The 23274-nt window shown below is 42.1% G+C and overlaps 1 protein-coding gene across 1 annotated transcript in view; it reads left to right on the forward strand.

The window, feature by feature from the left end:
• GINS4 (GINS complex subunit 4) overlaps positions 1–22121 on the forward strand; it is a 48016-nt gene extending 25895 nt beyond the window's left edge. The window contains exons 3-8 of the mRNA XM_033948581.1: positions 4171–4257; positions 4609–4722; positions 7275–7372; positions 17985–18073; positions 18204–18294; positions 21408–22121. Coding sequence (XP_033804472.1) covers positions 4171–4257; positions 4609–4722; positions 7275–7372; positions 17985–18073; positions 18204–18294; positions 21408–21504 — 576 coding nt within the window. The 3' untranslated portion in view covers positions 21505–22121. The remainder of the gene's footprint in view (positions 1–4170; positions 4258–4608; positions 4723–7274; positions 7373–17984; positions 18074–18203; positions 18295–21407) is intronic.
• Positions 22122–23274: the final 1153 nt, after the last annotated feature.

The raw sequence follows: 23274 nt of genomic DNA on the forward strand, positions 1-23274 counted from the left end.
GGGGAAAGCAGCCAAGAAAAAGATCTGGGGGTATTGGTGGATAACACAATGAAGCAGGCGGCACAATGTGCAGCGGCCTCAAAAAAAGCGAACAGAATGTTGGGCATTATCAAGAAAGGTATCACTACCAGAACAAAAGAAGTTATCCTGCCACTGTATCGAGCAATGGTGCGCCCACATCTGGAATACTGCGTCCAATACTGGTCGCCATACCTCAAGAAGGACATGGCAATACTCGAGAGGGTCCAGAGGAGGGCAACGAGGATGATAAAGGGTATGGAGAACCTTTCATATGCCGAACGGTTGGACAGGCTGGGGCTCTTTACCCTGGAGAAGCGGAGACTGAGAGGGGACATGATAGAAACTTATAAAATCATGAAAGGCATAGAGAAGGTGGAGAGGGACAGATTCTTTAGACTAGCAGGGACAACTAAAACAAGAGGTCATTCAGAAAAACTGAGAGGAGACAGATTCATAACGAATGCAAGGAGGTTCTTCTTCACTCAGAGGGTGGTGGACACCTGGAACGCACTTCCCGGAGAGGTGATAGGACAGAGTACAATTCTGGGGTTCAAAAAGGGACTGGATGACTTCCTGGAAGCGAAGGGGATAACAGGGTACAGATAGAGGTTTACCTTACAGGACATTGAGCGAATAGGGTATGGATATTTTAGGTTAGGTAGGGAACACTTTCAGGTCATGGACCTGGGGGGCCGCCGCGGGAGCGGACTGCCGGGCACGATGGACCCCTGGTCTGACCCGGCAGAGGCAACGCTTATGTTCTTATGTTCTTGCTTGTCTTATTGTCTGGCGGCGTCTCCGTGGTATAAGGGGGGTTTAGGCTTGCTGAATCTTCGCCATTTGACGGTAGACTGTGGCATGCGTCACATTAATTATTTTTTTCGGGGAACTGACTATTTTACTAATACCTCTTTGGAGCTTTCCTGTTTCACTACGACTCACTTTAGTGCTTATCTTCACTCTGTGCCCTTAGCTCAACCTGCGCCTCTTCCTCTTAGGGTCCTACACTACCCCTTGCGGAAGGCTTGGCAGTGGGTTTGTAAGTTTCACTCTCTTAGTTCTACTATTTCCCCATTCTTGCCTTTACACTTTAATGGGAATTTTTTTACCAGGGGTGGATGGGGCTAGTTTTGTTCGTCGGGGAGTGGGGGGGGGGGATTCATTATTTGTTCCAATTGGTAGACGATGTAGGGAAGATTAAGTCTTTTGATATGTTATGTCACGAACTTGGCCTCCCTTGAACTGATGGCTTTGCTTATATGCAAATTCATCATTATGTTGCCTCTTTGCCATCTGACCATTTAATGGCCTCTTGCCAGGAGCTTTTATCCACGGCTTTTACCCTTGGATCTCAGCTCCCTGTTCCTCTCAAATTTCACCATAGACATTTGAAGGATGAGTCCCCCCTTACTTGATCATGTTAGATTGCAGGACGCTTGGGCTCGGGATCTTTCTGTATTATTGCCTGATGATGTTATTCTTTGTGCTGTACGCAAATTGCCTGTTTTTCGCAAATATGTTACATTTTGGGAACAACATTATAAATTGGTTTTACACTTGTATATATCTTTCGGGGTTCAGAGCCTCTTCTGCCTGTCCTTGCTGTGATGCCCCTGATGCTGGTTTGGGGCATATGTTCTGGACTTGTCCTATTATTCAGTCTTTTTGGGAAGCTATTTTTCTTTTTGTTGAACGTATTTGGAATGTTGTTATTCAACGTTCCCCTCTGTTACTGTTTGGTGTCCCTATTCATTTTACTCCTCGCAGACCAGGGACTGCTGCATTTCTCCGGTGGACTGTGGTGGTAGCTCTCAAGTGTATTTTGCTAAAGTGGCTGGAAGTGGAGGGACCTGACTATTGCCTCTGGCGATGTGATCACCCTTTTGCTGTGGGAACGGAGAGACATTTCTGACTTTTCTTCTCTGCTAGGCCGGACTTTTCAGCATACCTGGGAGCCCTTTTGGAACACTATGACTCCGGTGGCCCATAGCCGCCTCCTGAACTGCTGACTTGTTGCTTTGGACTGATCTCTACACTTGTTGTTTGCTTTGCATAAATTGACTTTCTCTTTTTTTCCTGATTGGATGTTTTGGGTTGGGATTGATGGAGGACTGGGGATTGGGGTGGGGTGGGTTGGGAGGGGTTGGGGGAGTGGCAACTTGTGTTTACCTTGTGCTCATTCTGTTGATCGGGGGATTGTGTGGGTGGGGGAGGTGGTTTAATACCGTGTTTTCCACTGACAAAATGTGAGCTTGCTTTCTGTATTTGTCTATGCTTTTGTACTTCTTTCCATTGAGCTCAATAAAATACATTTGAACATAAAATACTAGGGATAAACTGGAAAGAGATTGAAGCTATGAACATTTTCACTAGTAGAGGATCACGTATATTTTGTGACTAAACACTTGTAGTTTGTGACGCCACCTGTGCTCCATCAAATTCCATTGAAGAGCATACCTGGTTTTACACATAAAAAGAAGTTTATAAAATTACTCCCATTAAATTACACTGCAGAATATGTATATAAGTTCCTTATATAACGTATTTTTCACGCCATAAGACTCGCTTTTTTTCCCAAAAAAGTGGGTGGAAATAAGAGTGGGTCTTATGGAGCGAATACCACAAAACACACCCCGCCCCCCCGGTACCTTTTTGTACTCCCCCCCAATGTTCTCCCTAGCGTCCTTCAGCTTGGCTCTCTGCCTGGCCAAGTCAAGCGAGCGCCCGGCTGTGAATTCCAGACAGACAGTCCGGAACAGCACCTGTCAAACAGTGAAACCACAACTACCCCCCAAAATCCAGTCGACGGGACAGCACCGGCTACAGCAGCTCTGACCACAGGAGCCCACAAATCCCTCCGCCTTGTTTGAACGGTCCTTTGCATGTCCGGCAATGCCTCCCCTCCGCCTCTCTTCACCAAACAAATTGGGAAGCATCTGCCAGGCATGCGCAGCGGAAAGCCACCCAAATCGAAAAGAAGTTGGACACTATGGCGCGGGAGTCAAGAGCTCAGCAGAGTATCTGTTGCTCAGTATGGGGTGGTCCTGTGGCATGACTGGTAATGTCTCCATGCCCAGGGAGAACCTCAAAAAGAAGAATATGAGTGAGTGGGGTGTTTAGGGAGGGGTGGGTAGACGATGAACATGAGCGGCCATGGTTGACATCACAGGGGAAAGGGCACATGAAACGGTCTCGTTGGTAACCTCTTCAAAAACTTCTCTGTGTCAGCTCCCTCTCCGCCTGGCCAAGGGTGCCTAGGGGCTGCCCCCCCCCCCCTCTCTTCTCCCTCCTAGGCTGCAGCAGAGCAGTACCAATGATGCTGTTGAAGATCGGGAAGGTGAGTCCTTAGCTGGGGGTTTGGAGGCACACTTTGTTGGACATTTACTTCCCCTTTCTCCATCCTCCTCCTCCTCCTTTGGCATTTGCTTGGCGGAACATTCCCTCTGTAGTTCCCCTACCTGAGCACTGTGTTTTGATGCACCTTCTTGTCTAGTTTGTCTCTTGACTAGAAAGTAATTTTTTTTTAGCAAGGACTCTCTCTCTTCTATTGTGTGAAAATCATATGTGGTTTAAAAAACAGCTAAAGACACATTTACAGTATTTGTAGATGCCTTTATGTGATGTATATAGCGTGGCGACTCGCAAGAACTGACGGCAGCCATTCATTTAGTGGTGCAGGACCAGGCAGGCGTGCGAAATGTTGCACCTGCCTTGTTCACTGCTCTGCCTCTCGCTGCCGTAGCCGTCCAGTGAGGGAAGTGCCGGGAGTACAAAAAGGGGGCCCTGCCAGGATTTTAAAAAGGTACCCGGGGGGGGGGGGGGCTGCACCTCCCTGCCCTGTCCCTGCTTGCTTGCCACTAGGCCTGCCTCCTCTGTGCCCTGTCCCGACCTACCACTAGACCACCAGAGGGGGGGGGGGGGACAGGGTATACAGCCTGGCAGGGAAGGGGGACAGGGTGCAGAGCTTGGAAAGGAGTGTGGGTTTGGGTGCAGAGCCTGGCAGGGAGAATTTGGTTCAGATGGTATTTTTCTTGTTTTCCTCCTCTAAATCGAGGGTGCGTCTTATGGAGTGAAAAATATGGGTATTTGTATTCTTCTCTTATAACTGATGGAAATTCATGAATTGTTTTCTACTTTTCTATCCTGTAGGCATGGCTGAATGAAAAGTTTGCTCCAGATCTATTGGAGAGTAAATCAGAAATTGTGGAATGTGTCATAGAACAACTAAGTCACATGGTAAAGTATTATAGCAACCAATAATTGGGAGAAGAGGGACACAGAGGTGTAGCTGATCATGATTTATCTGTGTTTAAACTAGAGTGGCCATTGGAATATAAAGAAAAAAAAGGAATATAAAGCAAAAAATTAAGAGAAACTCATGAATGTGCATGTGATAGTGCCCAGATATGCAGGAAGAGGTTCACAGTGAGTGCAAAGGATGGATAACAGTTTGCAGACTGGGGGAAGATGATAGGGCAGGTTGCAGTTGACAACACCATGGGCAGATTACGGTGAGACACGGCATATCTGGCAGAAGTCAGGAACAGAGCGTTCCTGTTTTGAACATAACTTTATTTTTGTGACTAGGAAGAAAATTTGCAGAGAGCTAAGAAAGGAGACCTGAAAGTGAGCATCCATCGCATGGAGATAGAGCGTATCCGATATGTGCTCAGCAGCTACCTTAGATGCCGGCTTCTGAAGGTAATATACCCAGATCTGCTTTCACATCCCTATAGCTCTCCTATGTTGTGTTTAACCTTTTCTTTAAGAAACAAAAATGCATTTCTCAGATTCTCATGACGTTAACCTGTTTTTTTGTAATAGGTTTTACTATTTGTTTAATATGGGATTTGTTTATTTCCAACAATGTAATTGCTTGCCTTGGCCCTTCTTCACGTTTTCCCTATTGTTATGAGGTAAGGGATATAGTAAATATAAGTGCTAATAAACACAAAAACGATGAGTGTAAATTCAAAACGGAAGCAAAAAGACTGAGAAGCGCTTTAAACCCCCCAGAAAGAAGGTTTCAATAACAACTTAGCTGAGTCCCATCAGGTTCAGATCGTCACTCTATCTCCACTCGACAGGGCCCTGTTTCGGAATCTTCGTCAGGAGTAGGGATGAAATGCTCGAGAGACGAAAAAGCAGCCAGTCCGCTCAATGAAGATGGAAAGCAATAAGTCCTGCAAGTAACAGCTTGACACAGTCATACTGGAGCTGAAGGCAGTGTGATCTGCCTTCAGCTCCAGTGTGATTGTGCCAAGCTGTTACTTGCGAAATGGGACCCTGTTGAATGGAGATACAGCGACAATCTGAACCCAATGGGACTCAGCTAAGTTGAACTATATCTTAGCAACATTGCTTCTAGTATAGACAGTGATTTTTGTATTTTTTCATTATTATTATTTTTGATTGTTATTGAAACCTTTCTAGGCGGTTTTAAAGCGCTTCTCTGTCTTTTTGCTTCCGTTTTGAATTTACACTCAGCGTTTTTGTATTTATTAGCACTTATATTTACTTTTGAAAAAATTATTTTGGGACATTGAGATGTACGGGGCAGTGTTTATTTCGTATCCAGTTAAAAGCGTGTGAAACAATCGCGCGCGGACAAACCCGCCAAGACAATTGCGTGCAGAATGTCAGCGTGCTGGATTTAAACACTATTTTAAAGCACTCCGAGGTTGTGGGAGGGAAGGGGGAACCCCTCCACTTTACTTAGAAATGGCGCTCTTGTTGGGGGGGTGGAACCCATTACAGAGAAAACAGTAATTGTTACCTAAAAAACAGGGGAAAAGGCTGTTTCATCTGTAATGGGGGGGTTCCACCACCACCACCCCCAACGGGAGCGCCAACATTTCTAAGTAAAGTGGGGAGGTTCCTTCCCCACACACCACCTCAGAGCGCTTTAAAATAGTGTTTAAATCCAGTGCGCTGACGTCCTGCGCACGATAGTCTCAGCGGGTTTGTCGGTGCGCGATTGTCTCACACGGTTTCGTCCATGTACCATTTATTTAGACCCTATTGGTCTGGTGCTAGTGATCAATAAGCCAAAAATGAATCGAAATGTTGACTGAGCTCGTACTGAGGTCCCTTTGTCTTTATTGTTAATATATTTTTTTCACTAGATTGGACGCTGATGTCTATTCTCATCGGGAGTTTAAAGCTTTTGCCAATTCCTTTTTGTTTAGTTTCTATTTTTATTCGTGAATTTTTTGGGCTTTTTGAAGCCATTCTTCATTAAACACATACCATTCATGATCAACTTTTCTTTTTCCCATCCATGTTAAAACTGTAAAAGATAATAAATTTATAAATAATTATGAAATTATTAAAATCATGAGAACTCCGTACAAGTGAATAAGTGAATATGCACCTTTAAATATAAATCTATGCAATTACAAATTGAGTATTACACTGCACCACTGCAAGTATTCCTATGGACAATTAACCCTAATGTCTAGTAACGAACTTCCAGATTCAATTTAAAGATTAGTCACAGTGCCAGAGCTACCTACAATGCCGCGAATTGACACTGTTGATCGAGGCTGAACAAGTACGAAGAAATACCAAGAAGTATACAATTACAATTCAGTACTAAATAAAGTTGTGAATAATATTAGCATAATATGGAATATCAATATATTTTGAACACAATTTTAATGAATGCATTTCAAATCTATCAACACCCCGTGTTTTTTGCGGATTCTCATTGGAAAATTAGTCCAATTGGCACATTTTCGCACAATTCTTCCGTGGGCTATACTTTGGAGACCCCTGCCTTAGACCAACTAAAGTAATTTCAACATCAGATTAAGAACTTGCTTTAATTGAGCATGGGATGAAGGGGGGGAGGGGGGGAATTTTACATTATTATAGTTCATATGTTAGATAATTAAAGTGCTATATTGGAATTATTTTTATGCACTTATTGTTTGATTTGAAAATGAATAAAGATTAAAAAAAAAAAAAAAAAAAAGAACTTGCTTGCAACCAGAGAGTACATAGTTAGAGCCACCTTTGATGCTTTCAACATAGCCACTGCTGATTCTCTTAAGGATAATCTGAAACTGTCTACATTAGACTTTTAAAATTATCTACTTCCCATCCCACTCGAGATTGGCCTCTGTTGGTTTACTTTCTCTATCATGGGGACTGGGAAGTTTGACTGCTGAATTTTGAGATTCTGGCAGGAAGTAGTTGGTGGGGTCATGCTTGCTACACTAATCCTTTAGCTTTTTCCTTTCTCTTGATAGATTGAGAAATTTTTCCCTCATGTTGTTGAGAAGGAGAAATTACGAGCAAAAGAGGATCCTTCTGATCTATCTCCTGAAGAGTTCACATTTGCTAAAGAGTGAGTAAGGGGCAAACTGTATACATCTCTGGGATCCTGCCATAGCAGCTGACGCATCATTCTATCTATGATAAACTGGTCAGGCCTGGAAGAACGCAGGAATCAACTCCTACTCAGTGTCACCTAAAGAATTCCAGTTCTGTAAATACCTCCTAAGTGCAGCCTCTGTACACACTAATTAATTTCCTCAGTGCATTTTCTGCATATACCCAGCGTGATTTCTGTATTATAACTGCCCAGTCCTATATTTAGTCTTTGGCTTCCACCATAATTGCAAGCATACCCTTACAGGGCCAGACCCAATGCCGGATTTAGGGTAGGGCAATCAGGGCAATCTCCAGAGATAGCATGTAACAAGGGATCCTACTGACCAGGAGAACAGAACCTTTGAGACCAGCAAAGAGCTCCAGAGGAACCAGCATTCTCCTAAACTAAACTAAACCTTAAGTTTATATACCACATCATCTCCACGGTTGTGGAGCTCGGCACGGTTTACAAGAACTTAAAATATAGGAAGAGAAGGAAAAAAAAAAGGTTTACGTGAACTTATATATAGAAGAGAAGAGTAAGGGGGGATAGAATTACATTTTAGTGAAAAGCCAGGTTTTCAGTTGCTTGCGGAATAATTGGAGGGAGCCCAGGTTCCGCAGCGGGGTAGTAAGGTCGTTCCAAAGACCTGTGATTCTGAAGAGAAGGGATTTTCCCAGTTTGCCTGCATAGCGAATACCGTGTAGAGAGGGGAAGGATAATTTATACCTTTGGGCAGGTCTGGTAGAGTCAGGACTCAAGATGTTATAAGATAGTGGGATTAAGGGAGGAAGGACGCCGTGAATGATCTTAAAAGCCAGGCAGGAGCATTTGAAATGGATTCTGGAAATCACTGGGAGCCAGTGAAGTTTGGCTAGGAGTGGGGAGAGATGGTCAGACTTGCGTTTTGCAAAAATCAACTTGGCTGCAGTATTCTGGATTAGCTGGAGTCTTTGAAGACTTTTTTTGATAGGCTTAAGTAGATGGCATTGCAGTAGTCTAGTTTGGAGAGGATGATGCATTGGACAAGGACAGCGAAATGCTGTTGGCGAAAATAGGATCTTACTTTTCTCAGCATGTGGAGGCTGAAAAAGCATGATTTAGCCAAGGAGTTGAGGTGGTCATTGAGGGAGAGAGAAGAATCAATAATGATGCCAAGGACCTTGCTTGAGAACTCAAGCTGCAGTGCAGCGCCTGAGGGTAGTGCGAAGAGGGTGGGCAGGTGTTCTAATTTTGGGCCGAGCCAGAGTAATTTTGTTTTTGATTCATTCAATTTCATCTGTATTGAAAAGAACCAGGAATGGAGTCTCATTATGCAAGCTGTAATGTTCTCTTGGAGGTTGGTGAGGTTCTGGTCTGTCTCAAGGAGGAGAAGGATGTCATCAGCGTATGTGTAGATTGTTTCAAGGGGGGATAATTGGAGGAGTTTCAAGGAGGACACATAGATGTTAAAGAGAATAGGGGATAGGGGTGATCCCTGAGGGACACCACAAGATGGTGTCCAAGGAACGGACATGGAGCCATTTGTGTTGACAGTGTAGGAGCGAGAGCGTAGGAAGTTTGAGAACCACTTTAGGACGGTGGAGTCAATTCCTGTCTCGGAAAGTTGATAAAGTAGTATGTCGTGGTGGACAGCATCGAAAGCTGCAGAGAGATCGAATTGTAATAGGACAGCGGATTTGTTACGAGAATGTAGTTGTTGCACCTTAGAAATTAAGGAAACTAGGTGGGATTCGATGCTGAAGCTGGGTCTGAAGCCATATTGGTAGGGATGGAGGATGGAGAATCTCTCTAGTAAGAAGAGAGCTGGGTGGCGACTATGGCCTCTAGCAGTTTAGTTAGGAGAGGCTATGGGGTGGTAGTTAGATGGTAAGGAAGGGTCGAGATCGGCTTTTTTCAGAAGAGGGGACAAGGCAATGTGTCCCATTTCTGTGGAGAACAAGCCCGATAGTGATGCTTTGTTTATAAGGCTGGTAAGGGAGGAGATGGCCTACGCGGGAATGTTTTCGTAAAGATAGGAAGGGAAAGGATCCAGGATGCAATTGCAGGATTTCAGTTTGAGACAGAGTTTAGAGATCTGGGATCCCCACCAAAACAAGAGCAGAACACAGTGTTTCTTCTGGAGAGGAAATAGATACACTAGAATGTTCCACCTCCTTAAGAACCAAGTGCTGAAGCCCAGAAAACTAGACTCCAAGGAGTATAATACTTCAAAGATAAACAAACACAATACAGATACATGTATATAGACTATATTTAGTTGAATAGGCCAAAATCAAACAAGAATGCAAGATGGGCAATGTAATAATATTGGGAGACTTCAATTTCCCGAGGATAGACTGGAAACTAGGAACCTCCAACTGCGGCAAGGAGGCCAAATTCCTGGAGGCGCTAGGAGATTGCTTCCTGGAACAAATGGTAAAAGAGCCGACAAGAGGCAACGCTACCCTGGACTTGGTACTAAATGGCCTCACGGGTCCGACAAAAGAAGTAGAAGTTACGGTACCGCTGGGGACGAGCGATCACAATGTGATCAGCTTTAAGCTTGACATCGTGAATAGAAAATGTGCCAAAACCTTAACCAAAACCTTAAACTTTAAAAAGGGCAAATACGATCACATGAGAGCCATGGTGAAACAACGACTCAAAAAAAAGGTGGACAAACTTGAAAAGGTAGACCAGACATGGTCCCTACTGAAAAATACTATCACAGAAGCACAAAATCTCCACATTCCGAGGATCTCCAAAGAGGAGAGAACAAAAGGTAAGGGAGAACCGGCATGGCTTACCAGACAGATGAGGGAAGCCATAAAAGAAAAGAAGGACTCTTTCAAAAAATGGAAACACATGAAAACAACCGAAGCATGGAAAAAACATAAAGATGATCAGAAGAAATGTCACAAGGCGGTGAGGGATGCCAAAAAGGACTATGAGGAAAAAATAGCGCAAGAGGCCAAAAACTTCAAACCCTTCTTTAGATACATGAAAGGGAAAAAACCCGCAAAAGAGGCGGTGGGACCCCTGGACGACCAGGGAAGAAAAGGGTACATCAAGGAAGATAAACAAATTGCAGACAAACTAAATTCCTTCTTTGCGTCCGTCTTTATGGAGGAGGATACCGCAAAAATACCAGAAGCAGTGAAAGTGTTTAGTGGAGTAATAGAAGACAGCCTCACCACAGTTGAAGTGGAGTTGGACCAGATATACTACCAGATCGACAAACTTAAAAGTGACAAATCCCCTGGACCGGATGGAATTCACCCGAGAGTTTTAAAGGAATTGAAGGCTGAAATCGGAGAGCTATTGCAAAAACTTGCCAATCTGACAATCAGAACTGGACAGATACCAGATGACTGGAAGATAGCGAACGTCACGCCAATTTTCAAAAAAGGATCAAGAGGGGAACCGGGCAACTACAGACCTGTGAGCCTTATGTCTGTTCCTGGAAAGATGGTTGAAGCACTGATCAAGGATAGCATAGTCCGGCACCTAGATACACACGACTTGCTGAAACCCAGTCAACCTGGGTTCAGGAAAGGGAAATCATGTTTAACGAATTTACTTCAATTTTTTGAGACCGTGAACAAGCAAATTGATAGTGGAATGCCGGTGGACATAATATATTTGGACTTCCAGAAAGCATTCGACAAAGTTCCACATGAAAGACTTCTCAGGAAACTACAAAGCCATGGAATAGAGGGAGATATACAAAGGTGGATAGGCAAATGGCTGGAAAACAGAAAGCGGAGAGTGGGCATAAATGGGAAGTTCTCAGACTGGGAGAAAGTGACTAGTGGTGTGCCCCAGGGCTCGGTACTTGGGCCGATCCTATTTAATATTTATATCAATGACCTGGAAGACGGAATATCCAGTGAGATCATTAAGTTTGCAGACGACACAAAGCTATGCCGGGCAATCAGATCGCTGGAGGATAGCGAGGAACTCCAGAGTGACTTGTATCAGTTAGAGAAATGGGCAGAGCAATGGCAGATGAAGTTCAATGTGGAGAAATGCAAAGTAATGCATTTAGGTAGTAAGAATAAGGAACACGAGTATAGAATGTCAGGCGCAACTCTGGGTAAGAGCGAACAAGAAAAGGACCTGGGTGTACTGATAGATAGGACCCTGAAGCCATCAGCACAATGTGCGGCAGCGGCAAAGAAAGCAAACAGAATGTTAGGCATGATAAAGAAAGGAATCACGAGTAGATTGGAGAAAGTCATAATGCCGCTTTATAGAGCAATGGTCAGACCACACTTGGAATACTGTGTCCAACATTGGTCTCCCAACCTAAAGAAGGATATAAAACTGCTGGAGAGGGTGCAGAGACGAGCAACGAAGCTAATAAGAGGTATGGAGAACTTGGAATATGAGGAATGACTCAAGAAACTGGGACTGTTCTCCCTTGAGAAGAGGAGGCTGCGAGGGGACATGATCGAGACGTTCAAAATGCTGAATGGCGTCGATAAAACAGAGCAGGAAAATAAATTATATGTCCAACGCGACACGGACAAGAGGACATGGTTTGAAGCTAAGGGGGGACAAGTCCAGGACAAATGTCAGGAAGTTCTGCTTCACGCAGCGAGTGGTAGACGCCTGGAATGCTCTTCCAAAGGAGGTTATTAAGGAATCCACTGTGCTAGGATTCAAAGGCAAATTAGATGCACATCTCCTTGCGAGAGGCATAGAGGGATATGGGTGACTAAAACTACATCAGGTGTATACCTGACTGGGCCTCCGCATGTGCGGATCGCCGGACTCGATGGACCATGGGTCTGATCCGGAGATGGCAGTTCTTATGTTATGTTCCTTAGGAGGTATGTAAATATAGTGTACTTAGCTGCAATAGTAAACCTAATATTAGATGTAAATATAGGTAGGTAGATTGATTTGGTCTGAAGGGGAATGGAGGGACCGGGTTGGCTATTTACTTCATATGGAATGTGTAACAGCTAAACAGCATGGTTATTTTGATGTACATCAACGGAATTGGGCTTTGCTCTTTAGGAAAATTAGGGTTGTTTCTTAATGGATTCTTGGGGTGGGTTTGGGGATGGGGGTTGTGGCTAGTATTTTACTTGGGTAGGAAGCTTGGTTGGGGTCTTGGCTGTTCTTAGGACAGAGGGGGGAGGGGAGATGGATGAGTTCTGTGGGGTAATATGCTATGTGTTATTTTTCTCTATTTGTGCAGTATGAGTAACGCTAACCCATGTGGGGTGTCTGCAATGGGCTTTGTATTATGGCTTGGACCTTGTGGGTTGTTTTTGGTTTATGTATGATGGCCATGTATATACTGCTTTGATGTTGGTTTCATTACAATAAAAATTTATTGATAATAAAAGAAGTAAAAAAAAGATTGATTTGATATGAATATATGCAAATAAGTAGGACAGTCGATGTGCCGGTAACATGAGTAGGATGAATGATTGTGCCATAATTATGACGGTCTTAATAACTCTGTGTCCCTGCAGGATCTCAGTATCCCCGTCCTGTCTCCGTGAGTTCTGTCCCTGTCCCATTCCTATAAGCCTTGAACACTTATGATTTTAAGGTGTTCATGACTTGTGCAGATGAGGACAGAGCTGTTACAATACAGTCACAAAGAGTTTCTGCGAGGTGTTACAATACATGGGCTCTATAGAGTTACAGGGGCTTCTGTAGCAGTGTTACAATACAGATTTATTAAGACCATCCTAATTATGGCACAATCATTCATCCTACTCATGTTACCGGCACATCGATCGTCCTACTTATTCATCGTCCTCATATCAAATCAATCTTTTTTTTTCTTCTTTTGTTATCAATAAATTTACAATACATGGGCTCTATAGAGTTACAGGGGCTTCTGTAGCAGTGTTACAATGGGGACAAATTTGTCCCTGTGTCATTCTCTAGACTACTGCTATCTGACCCTTTCCATTATCACTAGAGGGATCTGTTGCTCTGCAAATGCATAGACATCCTAGAAGTCATATGCTCTCTTCTTTTTTTTTGAGTTCAATATTTTTTATTGATTTTTTGAAAAAATATAGGAAACAGTTCAAGTACATGGTATCAAAATATAAAACAAAACATTTAGTATAACTAATATTCAGTTACATTGTGCATTGTAGAATTGAATCGTTTTAAAAGATCTAAAGTACTAGGACTGTTCATGAAAAATTAGTAAAAGGAAAGATAAGAGGATAAGAGGAAAGAGAAATTGAAGGAAGAAAAAGAAGAGGAAGAAGAAGAAGAGAGGAGTGTCTATGAAATAGATTTAACATATGAGTCTAGGAATTTCCAGGGAGATTTACATTGTATCAAATTTTTGGAAAGTCGAATTATATTTTTCTTTTCATAAGCATATGATTCAAATTTATGATACATGCTCAAAGAATTCCACCAGAAGGTATAGTTTAGTAGTGAAGAGGACTTCCAATTTTTCAAGATTTGCATAAGGGCAGTCACAAACATTGCATCAATGAGTTTAGGAGGACAGTTAGACTGTGTAAAACAAGGGTGTTGAGATCGGAGAATTATAGTGTCAAAGGAAATTTCTTCTGAACAATTGGTAATAGACTTTATGGTGTCCCAAATGCACGTCCAAAAGGAACGAACTTGAGCACAATGGAAAAGCATGTGATCAAGAGTCCCAACTTCTTTCATACAGTTCCAACATATAGAGTCTTGTTTTAGGTTAGCTTTCCACATCCGAAAAGGTGTCCATACCGCATTCCACATAATGAAGAACATTGATTGTGAGACTCTGGATGATAAAAGAGGTCGGTTTGTCGAGGACCAAAAGAGTTCCCAGTCAACATCAGAAAGTGAAGTTGTCAGCATAGGTTCCCAATGTTTCATGGAATGAGAGGAAAATGTAAAAGAGTGATCTCTTAGAATACTATAAAAGAGAGATATCGCTTTACCTTTTGATATAGCCAATGTGGACCAGTGATACAAAGTGTGAGTGGATGTCATATAATCAAAGCGTATAGACATAGAAGATAACATCTCAGTAAGAGAAAGCCACTGTGAGTAAGCAGAAGGAGACAACGAGTAAGTAGAGCAAATTGTATCAAAGGGAACAAACGAAGTGAGAGTGGTTATCTGATGGAGAGACCACAAACCAGCCCGCTGCCACCTCTTCCATGAAAGAGATTTACTATTGATTTGGATTTTGGGGTTGTTCCAAATGGACAAGAGTGGACTGTCTTTAATTGAAATCTTTGCGATTGTGTCTAGTATATGAAGGGCATGCTGCGTTGCGCTCAATAAGGAGTATTTTCTCAAGAGTTTGGGTACTGGCACCGTCAACAAGCATGAAACATGTAGTGGTGCACATAAAAATCGTTCCAGGTCAAACCAGGTTGGTGAATCTTGGGTACTAGTGTTAGTAATCCAGTAGGCACCATATTTGGCCAATGATGCGATATAATAAAAATGAAAATCAGGTACATTCAGACCCCCATTAATTTTAGAGGCTTTCAGTTTATCGAGAGCAATATGAGGTTTTTTGTTATTCCACACAAAGTCAGATATTTTCTTATTCAACCAGTGAAAAAATTTCTTCTTGCATAAGGAGGGAAGCATTGAGAGGGTGTAGTTTATCTGAGGAGTAAGGGTCATTTTGATGGAAGCTATTCTGCCCCACCATGAAAGAAAGAGTGGAGACCAACGAGACAGGGTGTTATGAACTAAGCTTTTAATTTTAGATATGTTTAGATCTTGAGTTTGAGTTGGATCTTTATGTATTAGCACTCCCAAGTATTTTACAGCTCCGTGTGACCACGTGAAGGGAAATTGGGCGAGGTCTGAGGGGTAAATGAGATCATTAAGAGGGAAAATTTCTGATTTTTCCCAGTTAACTAAGTATCCAGAGAGCTTGGAGTAATGAGAGACAATATTAACGAGTGAGGGAAGGGAAGCAACAGGATCTCGGATAAAGAGAAGGACATCATCAGCGTATGCTGCTAATTTGATATGACAATAAGTAGTTTCAATTCCTGTTATTGTTGGGCATTGTCGGATAGCAGAGAGGAGAGGTTCCAACGCTAAGTTAAATAGCAGCGGCGACAGAGGGCAGCCCTGGCGAGTACCTCTATGTAGGGAGAATTTATTGGAGAGGGAGTTATTAATTAAAATGCGAGCTGTGGGTTGATGATATAAGGTTTTAATCCAGTTTGTATAAAACGGGCCAAAGTTGTACCTCTTTAAAATTTGGAATAGAAAAGGCCATTCAACTCGGTCAAAGGCCTTTTCGGCATCTATGGCCAAGCCGATTACTGGATCTGAGAGTGTTTTAGCATGGGCATTAATATGATGAAAAAGGCGTATATTGTCTCCTATAAACCTTTGTTTAATAAACCCCGTTTGATCTTTGTGAATAAGAGAGGGGATCACTTTGTTGAGTCTCAGTGCAAGAAGTTTTGCCATGATCTTGTAATCTAAATTAAGAAGAGAAATGGGGCGAAAATTTTTAACCAAGGTAGGGTCTCTCTCAGGTTTGGGAATAACTACTATAGTGGCCTCAGTGAAGTTGAATTGTTTGTCTGGATCAGAGTGGAGAAATTCATAGTAAGAAAGAAGATGAGGAGCCAGGAGATTGCGAAACTGTTTAAAAAATTCATTGGTAAACCCGTCAGGACCTGGGGCTTTGCCGGTAGGTATAGATGATATTGCGGCTTCTATTTCAGATACAGTAATGGGAGAGTCCAGTTTTAGTTTCACAGAGTCCGATAAGGTCGGATGAATCAGAGAAGCAAGAAAAGAGTCTATCTCCGATTCTGAAGCAGAAAATTCAGATTTATATAAAGTAGTATAGAAGTTTTCAAACTGAGAAGAGATCAGAGACCGGGTTTTAACCATATGCCCCAATGGGTTTTGAATGGCTGTGATATGAAGACGTTTGGATTTAGTTTTAAGATATCTAGCCAAATGGCGTCCCATAAGGTTGTCTCCCATATAATGTCCAGAGGTTGAGATAAAAATATCTCGTCTAGCCGTACTGGAGACTAAAGTGTTAAATTCGTATTTAAGATTTTGTATACGTTGAAAAATGGATGGATCATGTAAGTGGGTAGACATATGTTGTAGTTCTAACTCTTTGATAGAAGATTCTAATTCTTTCTCTTTTTTCATGGATTGTTTCTTTTTCCAAGAGGCAAGATTGATAAGTTCACCCCTAAGGGAGACTTTATAAGCCTCCCAGACAATGGATGGGCAAATTTCTGGATCTTTGGAGTTAAATTCGAAGAATTCAGCAGTGAAAGATTGAATTTTGTCAGCTATTTCTGAGTCTAAGAGTAAAGCATTGTTTAGTCTCCAAGAAGAAGATTCTTTGCGAGGGGCAGAGATAAGTAAGTGTAGGGAGGTGGCCGCATGATCTGTAAGAGAAATTGGGTGAATAACATTGTTTGCAAGGTCTTGAATGAGAGAGGAGGATATAAGAAAGAAGTCTATTCTTGAGTAGGTATTATGAGGTGGTGAATAGTGAGAGTATTCTCTACCTTTTGGATTAAACAAACGCCATGGATCTGCAAGGGAGAAGGCATCTTTTAGGGCGTGTAAGGCTGTGAATGACTTGGATTTGGAGGGTTTGCAAGAAGATGATCTATCAATATAAATATCTTGAATTTGATTGAAATCGCCTCCAAGTATTAAAGAGTAAGAACTGTATTCTACTAACGCCATCTGAAGATCTTGAAAAAATTCTGGGTGATCTAGGACTGGAGCATATATGTTTAGGAACACAAAGTTTACTGAGTGCAACGCAGCGTGCACCAAGCACCATCTTCCATCTTTATCCGTCGTAGAAGAGTGTATTACAGGAGAGAGTTTATCATGAAAAAATATTGAAACTCCATTTTTCTTACGTTGGGTCGCAGGAGAATAAAAGTGAGAGGAGTATCCCTTTAATTGGAATTTTAAGGCAGCAGCGAGAGGTAGGTGAGTCTCTTGTAAAAAAACCACATCAGGGTGCTTATTAAAAATATAGTTGGTTATCTTTTTCCTTTTAATGGGATGATTTAGTCCATTTACATTAAAAGAAAAAATATGCAAGTCAGCCATAATCTTTTAAATACCTTGATATATTGCAGTATATTTTACACATGTTCAATGTGTGTATATAGTAAAGAGAATGTTTGAGGAAGACACTCCTGTCAGAAAGTAAAAGAAAGAGCGTGAAGGTAGAAGAAAAAGAGTAAAAAATGTCATCGCAAAGGATCACATTCTCATACATAGAGTTAAAAATTTTTATGGGTGCTCCTGTGAGTACAAAGATATAACACATATAGGAAAGCTAGCAAAGAACCCCACACCCATACTATATCAATAAATTGAAAATTGGTGTGCTTATTAATATTTGCAATATAACTGAGAAACCAGTAAGTTTGTTTGCATCAATTCATGTCAGTGCACTTTTAAAGATTCCAGAAATGCAACTAAGTCATTAGGGTCAGTATATGAAGATGTGTGGTTGTTGTAGGTCACTTTCATCCTTGCTGGGTACATAAGACCATATTTGGCTCCTATGTCTTTAAGTTCTTGTCGATGGGAAAGAAATGCTTTCTTCTTGATGAAAAAAAATGTCGTCTTTTCTTAGGTACCTAGAAAATACTGAAATGTATCTGAAGAACGTGGTCTTGAAGCACATGCCACCAAATCTACAGTCCATTGATCTGCTCAAATCTGGTAAGAAAATCTTGTGCCACAGTAGAGAGAGGACCCACACACTGCTGAGGATTGTGTGTGATGCCTAGAAGATTTGCTTCTGTCTATTGTATGCCATGGTCTGTAGTAAGTGCCTACAATTTTTTTCCAGTTCCTCTGCCCAACCTGGACTCGTTTGTGTTTCTACGTGTGAAGGAGAGACAGGAAAATATCCTTATAGAGCCAGAAACAGATGAGCAGAGGTGGGTGACTTTTTTTTTTCTTTTTCTAAATTCTTTATTCGTTTTCAATCTTACATTAAGTGCACAAACAATAAAACAACACAATTAAACACATCACTTGACAATCTTTCTGATTTATCTTACAATACATAAAACTACCACCCTCCCCTCCCATCATTCCTCTATTATTTCCCCAATAAGAAAAATGTAAAATATACCTCCCCCTCCCCCCAATCATTAGACGGTATATATTACAATAGAAAATGGTGTTTACTCATTACAATAAGAAGTTAATGGCTCCCAAATTGTATTAAATTTCTTATAGCTTCCTTGTTGTATAGCTATTGCTCTTTCCATTTTATATATGTGACATAATGAGTTCCACCAGAAATTGTAATTGAGTCTACTGTAATTTTTCCAATTACTTGTGATATGCTGAATGGCAACTCCTGACATTATCAATAAAAGTTTATTGTTATGTGATGATATTTGGCTCTTTTTCCTCATAGACATACCAAATAGTACTGTATCATAAGATAATGCCACATGCTTTTCCAATAAACAATTTACTTGATCCCAAATTGAGTTCTGAAAGGCTAAGATAAAGGGACAATAAAACAAGAGATGATCTAAAGTCCCTACTTCAAGATTACAGTGCCAACATCTATTAGACTTTGAACTATTTAACCTTTGTAGTGCCAGGGATAGAGTGTTTAGAATATGGAGGGGGCAGTAAGGGTTAAGCTTAGGATGGGATGGAGCACAGATAGGTCTTGATGGCAGAGATGGTTGTAACCATGCAACTTTAAAGTCATTTTCCAGTGTCCTTCCCACTATTTCAGATCAGTAGGTTAGTTATATCCATCAACCAGCAAGTGGAGATAGAAAATACTGAAGAGCTGGGGGGTTAGTAGGTCCTATAAATCTCACAGCCCTTCAAGTGTCTCCAAGCAGGTGGATGGACATAGTTTTCAGCTCTGTGCCTGGATAGGCTGCTCCTGGTCCAGATGGTGAACTGGTTCCCAGTTGAGTTCTCTGAAGAAGGCTTTCAGAGTGCATATTTGGTGGTGCCAGCCTCTGCCTCCTGATCCAGTCTCTCATCCCGCACAGTACCTCTTCTGCCCAGGGTTTCTGCAGCTTCTTAAAAAAAAAAAGATAAAGAAGATATTCAGGCTAACAGGGGCTGCTGAGGTTTCTGGCAGATAGAGTGCAGACTCGGCAGTGAGACCAGCATCCAGTCTGCGTGGCTGTACAGGTTCCTCTGCCCAGCCATTGGAGGAATTTCCCCAGCCATCTGGGGAAGGATTTCCTGGTTCAATTGTAGCTGTAGCGGCTTTACAACTTCTGGGATTCCCTTGCCAGCAGCAAGAGGGACTCTCTGAGCCAGTGGAAAAAGTTTCCCTGCTGCTGGGCCACAGCCATAGCAGCTTTGCTGCATACTTTGAGGATTACCTTGCCGATAGCTAGAGCATTTTCCTGGGCTGGCAGAAGAAGAATTTCTTTCATTCTGGGAGGCGGTGGCTTTGTGGCTTTCCTTGGGGATTCCCTTGCTGGCGGTTGGAGGGTTCCCCCAAGCCGGCAGAAGAAGAGTTTTCTCATTCTTCTGGGTCACAGTGGTAGCAGATTCATGGCCGATCTCAGGGATTTCCTTGATGGCAGAGGGATTTCCCTATTCAGGGCTGGGGTGATTGTATGGCCTTTCTGTATTGACTCCGGCAGAGTCAGCGGAGCACGTCAGAAGAGATGAGGTGCCGCAGTGAGGCAGCCAAGATGTGCGTGGAGGCTGAAAAGCCTGCAGATAGGAGCCAGCACTATGACCCTCATATTTGAGGAATTTGGCTGCAGAGTCTGCCCTCATCAACATAAGAATAGCCTTACTGGATCAGACTAATGGTCCATCAAACCCAGTAGCCCATTCTGACAGTGGCCAATCCAAGTCACTAGTACCTGGCAAAAATCCAAAGAGTAGCAACATTCCATGCTACTGATCCAGGGCAAGCAGTGGTTTCCCCATGTTTTTCTCAATAACTATGAACTTTTCCTCCAGGAATTTTTCCAAACCTTTATTAAAACCAGCTACACTATCCACTCTTACCACAACCTCTGGCAATGTGTTCCAGAGCTTGACTATTGTCTGAGTGAAAAAATATTTCCTCCTATTGGTTTTAAAAGTATTTCCCTGTAACTTCATCAAGTGTCTCCTAGTCTTTGTATGTAATTTTTGATGTAGTGAAAAATTGATCCACTTCTACCCATTCTACTCCATTCAGGATTCTGTAAACTTCAATCATATCTCCCCTCAGCCATCTATTTTCCAAGCTGAAGAGCCCTAACCTCTTGCCCTACTTTCGGCGAGAGAAGTCAGATGACTGGTCGAGAGCCTGGATGTTTAGATGTTTGGAGTCTTACTTGGAGTCTTGTAAGTCTGATTGGTTGTTCTCCCTTTGGAGCGAGCAACAGCAGGGGTTGGTGGCCCTCGCTAGCAAAGTGCTTGAAGGAAGCGGTAGCCTCAACATATTTGATGATGGGGCAATAGCCTCCGGGTATCTTACAGGCTCTTTCATCAAGTCGTTTCTCGGAATCCTGGGCAGAGGCAGCCCTCTTGGGGGCCAGCAGGTATTGACCAGGCAGCCACCTGGTCTTCTCTCCATTCCTTCATAAAGCATTACCAAATTGATGTGGCAGCGTGCTCTAACATCAGTTTAGGGGCATTAGTGCTGTGGCAGCAGCTCCAGTTACCCTCCCTTAATGGGGTCTGCTTTTGAACATCCCACTGATCTGGAATAGTGAGAAGGATGTATCTGAATGGAGAAATTTTGTAGATAGTAAGAGCAAGTTGGAAGAAGGTTGATGCGGTTGCTAGACTCTTGTGCTTCTGTCTTCCCTCTGCTTGTTTATGTTAATACTGAGGAGCTGGGGTGTTGGTAAGTCCTATATATCTCACAGCTCTTCAAGTGTGTTCTATTTCCACCTGCTGATCGATGGACATAACTAACCCAATAGTCTGGAATAGTGTGAAAGACTAATGAAAAGAAAATTATCAGGTAAAGCCTCCTTTACTAGTCTTTGATCAGTGTATAAACCAGTGGTGATTATGTCAAGAGATGTGTACGTCTTCATTTCTTTTCATCCAGGGAGTACACTGTCGATTTGGAAGAGGGTTCTCAGCATCTGATCCGATACAAGACAATTGCACCTCTGGTGGCTTCTGGTGCAGTGCAGCTTATCTGACCTGGTCCATGGAAAAACAAGCTTGGAAGTGTCTGAGCAAGGACCTGCATAAATTAGCACATGCCCAGGCTTTCAGTCCTGTCATAGCAGAGATGTGTCTTCATGCTCTAAAATAGAAGGGTGAGAATAAGAAGGTGGATCCATGCTTAATAACTGTGCTGAGCCTGCTAAAGGTTAAGTTGGCTGTTCCTTGTCCAGCAGTGCTTAGACTTTGCCAGTGTGCTCTGGGGTTTTTGTTGTTTTTTTAAATTTTTTTTTATTTTAACACTTATTGACATTTACTCTCCGGCCAGTGAACCTAATGAAAATCCAAAATATATTTAGACTATGCACAATAGCCCAAAATAAATTTAAAGTATATACAGCAGATCAGTTTAAACTTGCAACAGCAAGAAATAATGAGAAACCAGGATTACAAGTGCTGAATACATAAAACCAGCTTTTTTGAAGAAAGACCAGTGGATGAAAAGACAGAAGTGATCATCTTCGTTCAATAATGTTGGGAGTTCAAGAAAATCCCATATTAAAGGACACTGAATCCTCAATTTTTCATTAGACATTCAAGCAATACTGTATTATTCTGAATAAATATAGGAAGTTGTTATGCTTTCCCAAACATTTAAGGGCTGTTCTTGTATTTTCATTGCATTTTGCTGCGTACCTGAAAGGAAAGTTGAAACTCTTTAAGTCTAGTGAATTTCTACGTTAGGTCAAGAATTGCTTCCTTTTTTTCTTATTTAAAGATGCCTATGATCTTTGACTATCTTTAATCCATTCAAATTAGGTGATAATCGATTTATTCCATTGGAATACATCTCTCTTTTGCAGACAGGTTCCCATCCCTTGTTTTTTCCCCTACATGTCTCTCAATCCTATGCATTTTTGTAATTCTACCCTTAACCCTTTGTATCTCAAAGTACGGCTGTCCTAGTCTAAAAATCGGAACTCCCTTGATTTTAACTTTTATTTTTATGTAAGCCGCTTAGAAATTTGATAAGCAGATAAACAAATTTTTAATAACCTTGATGCACTGAAACACATCATGCCCATCTTTCCTACCTGTCTAGGTGGAATTCAGTGTGGTAGATGTGTGGAACAGTCTCCTGGAGGAAGTGGTGGAGACAGAGACTGTGTCTGAATTCAAGAAGGCATGGGATAGACATGTGGGATCTCTTAGAAAGAGGGAGAGATAATGGTTACTGCGAATGGGCATATGACCTTTATCTGCCATCATGTTTCTATATTTCTATGGTCCAGTCTGAGGACTCCTTTTACTAACAGCACTAGAGGTTTTTAGCGCAGCCTGGCAAGGTAAATGCTCTTGATACTCATAGAATTCCTATGAGTGTCGGAGCATTTACCTTTCCAGCCTGCGTTAAAAACCTCCAGCAACATTTAGTAAAACCCTAGTATGAGTTGAGCAGCATAGATTTTTAAAAGGGCTTACAGAATCTCCAGAGATATTTTCAAATTGTTTCTTGGCACAGGAAAAATTGATAGTAATTAAATGGGCTCTTGTGAGTGAAGCCCAGTTTGAGGATATCTTGGTAATATTTAATACATTTAGGGGCTTTTTTACTAAAGCTTGGTGCTTGCTATGTGCTAAGAAGCCCATTTTAGCCCATTCCAAGGGGGGAATTAATCAATGTGTGCTACTGTTAAGATGGGTTATTTTACCACAAATTGTGCTATTTAGACACAAGGTCTCATTGGATAGAGACCAACTGTTTACAGTCCTGGGCCTGTGTCTTAACAGTAGCACACATTGAT

This window comes from Geotrypetes seraphini, chromosome 6 (genome assembly GCF_902459505.1).
Source record: "Geotrypetes seraphini chromosome 6, aGeoSer1.1, whole genome shotgun sequence".
Taxonomy (NCBI): Eukaryota; Metazoa; Chordata; class Amphibia; order Gymnophiona; family Dermophiidae; genus Geotrypetes; species Geotrypetes seraphini.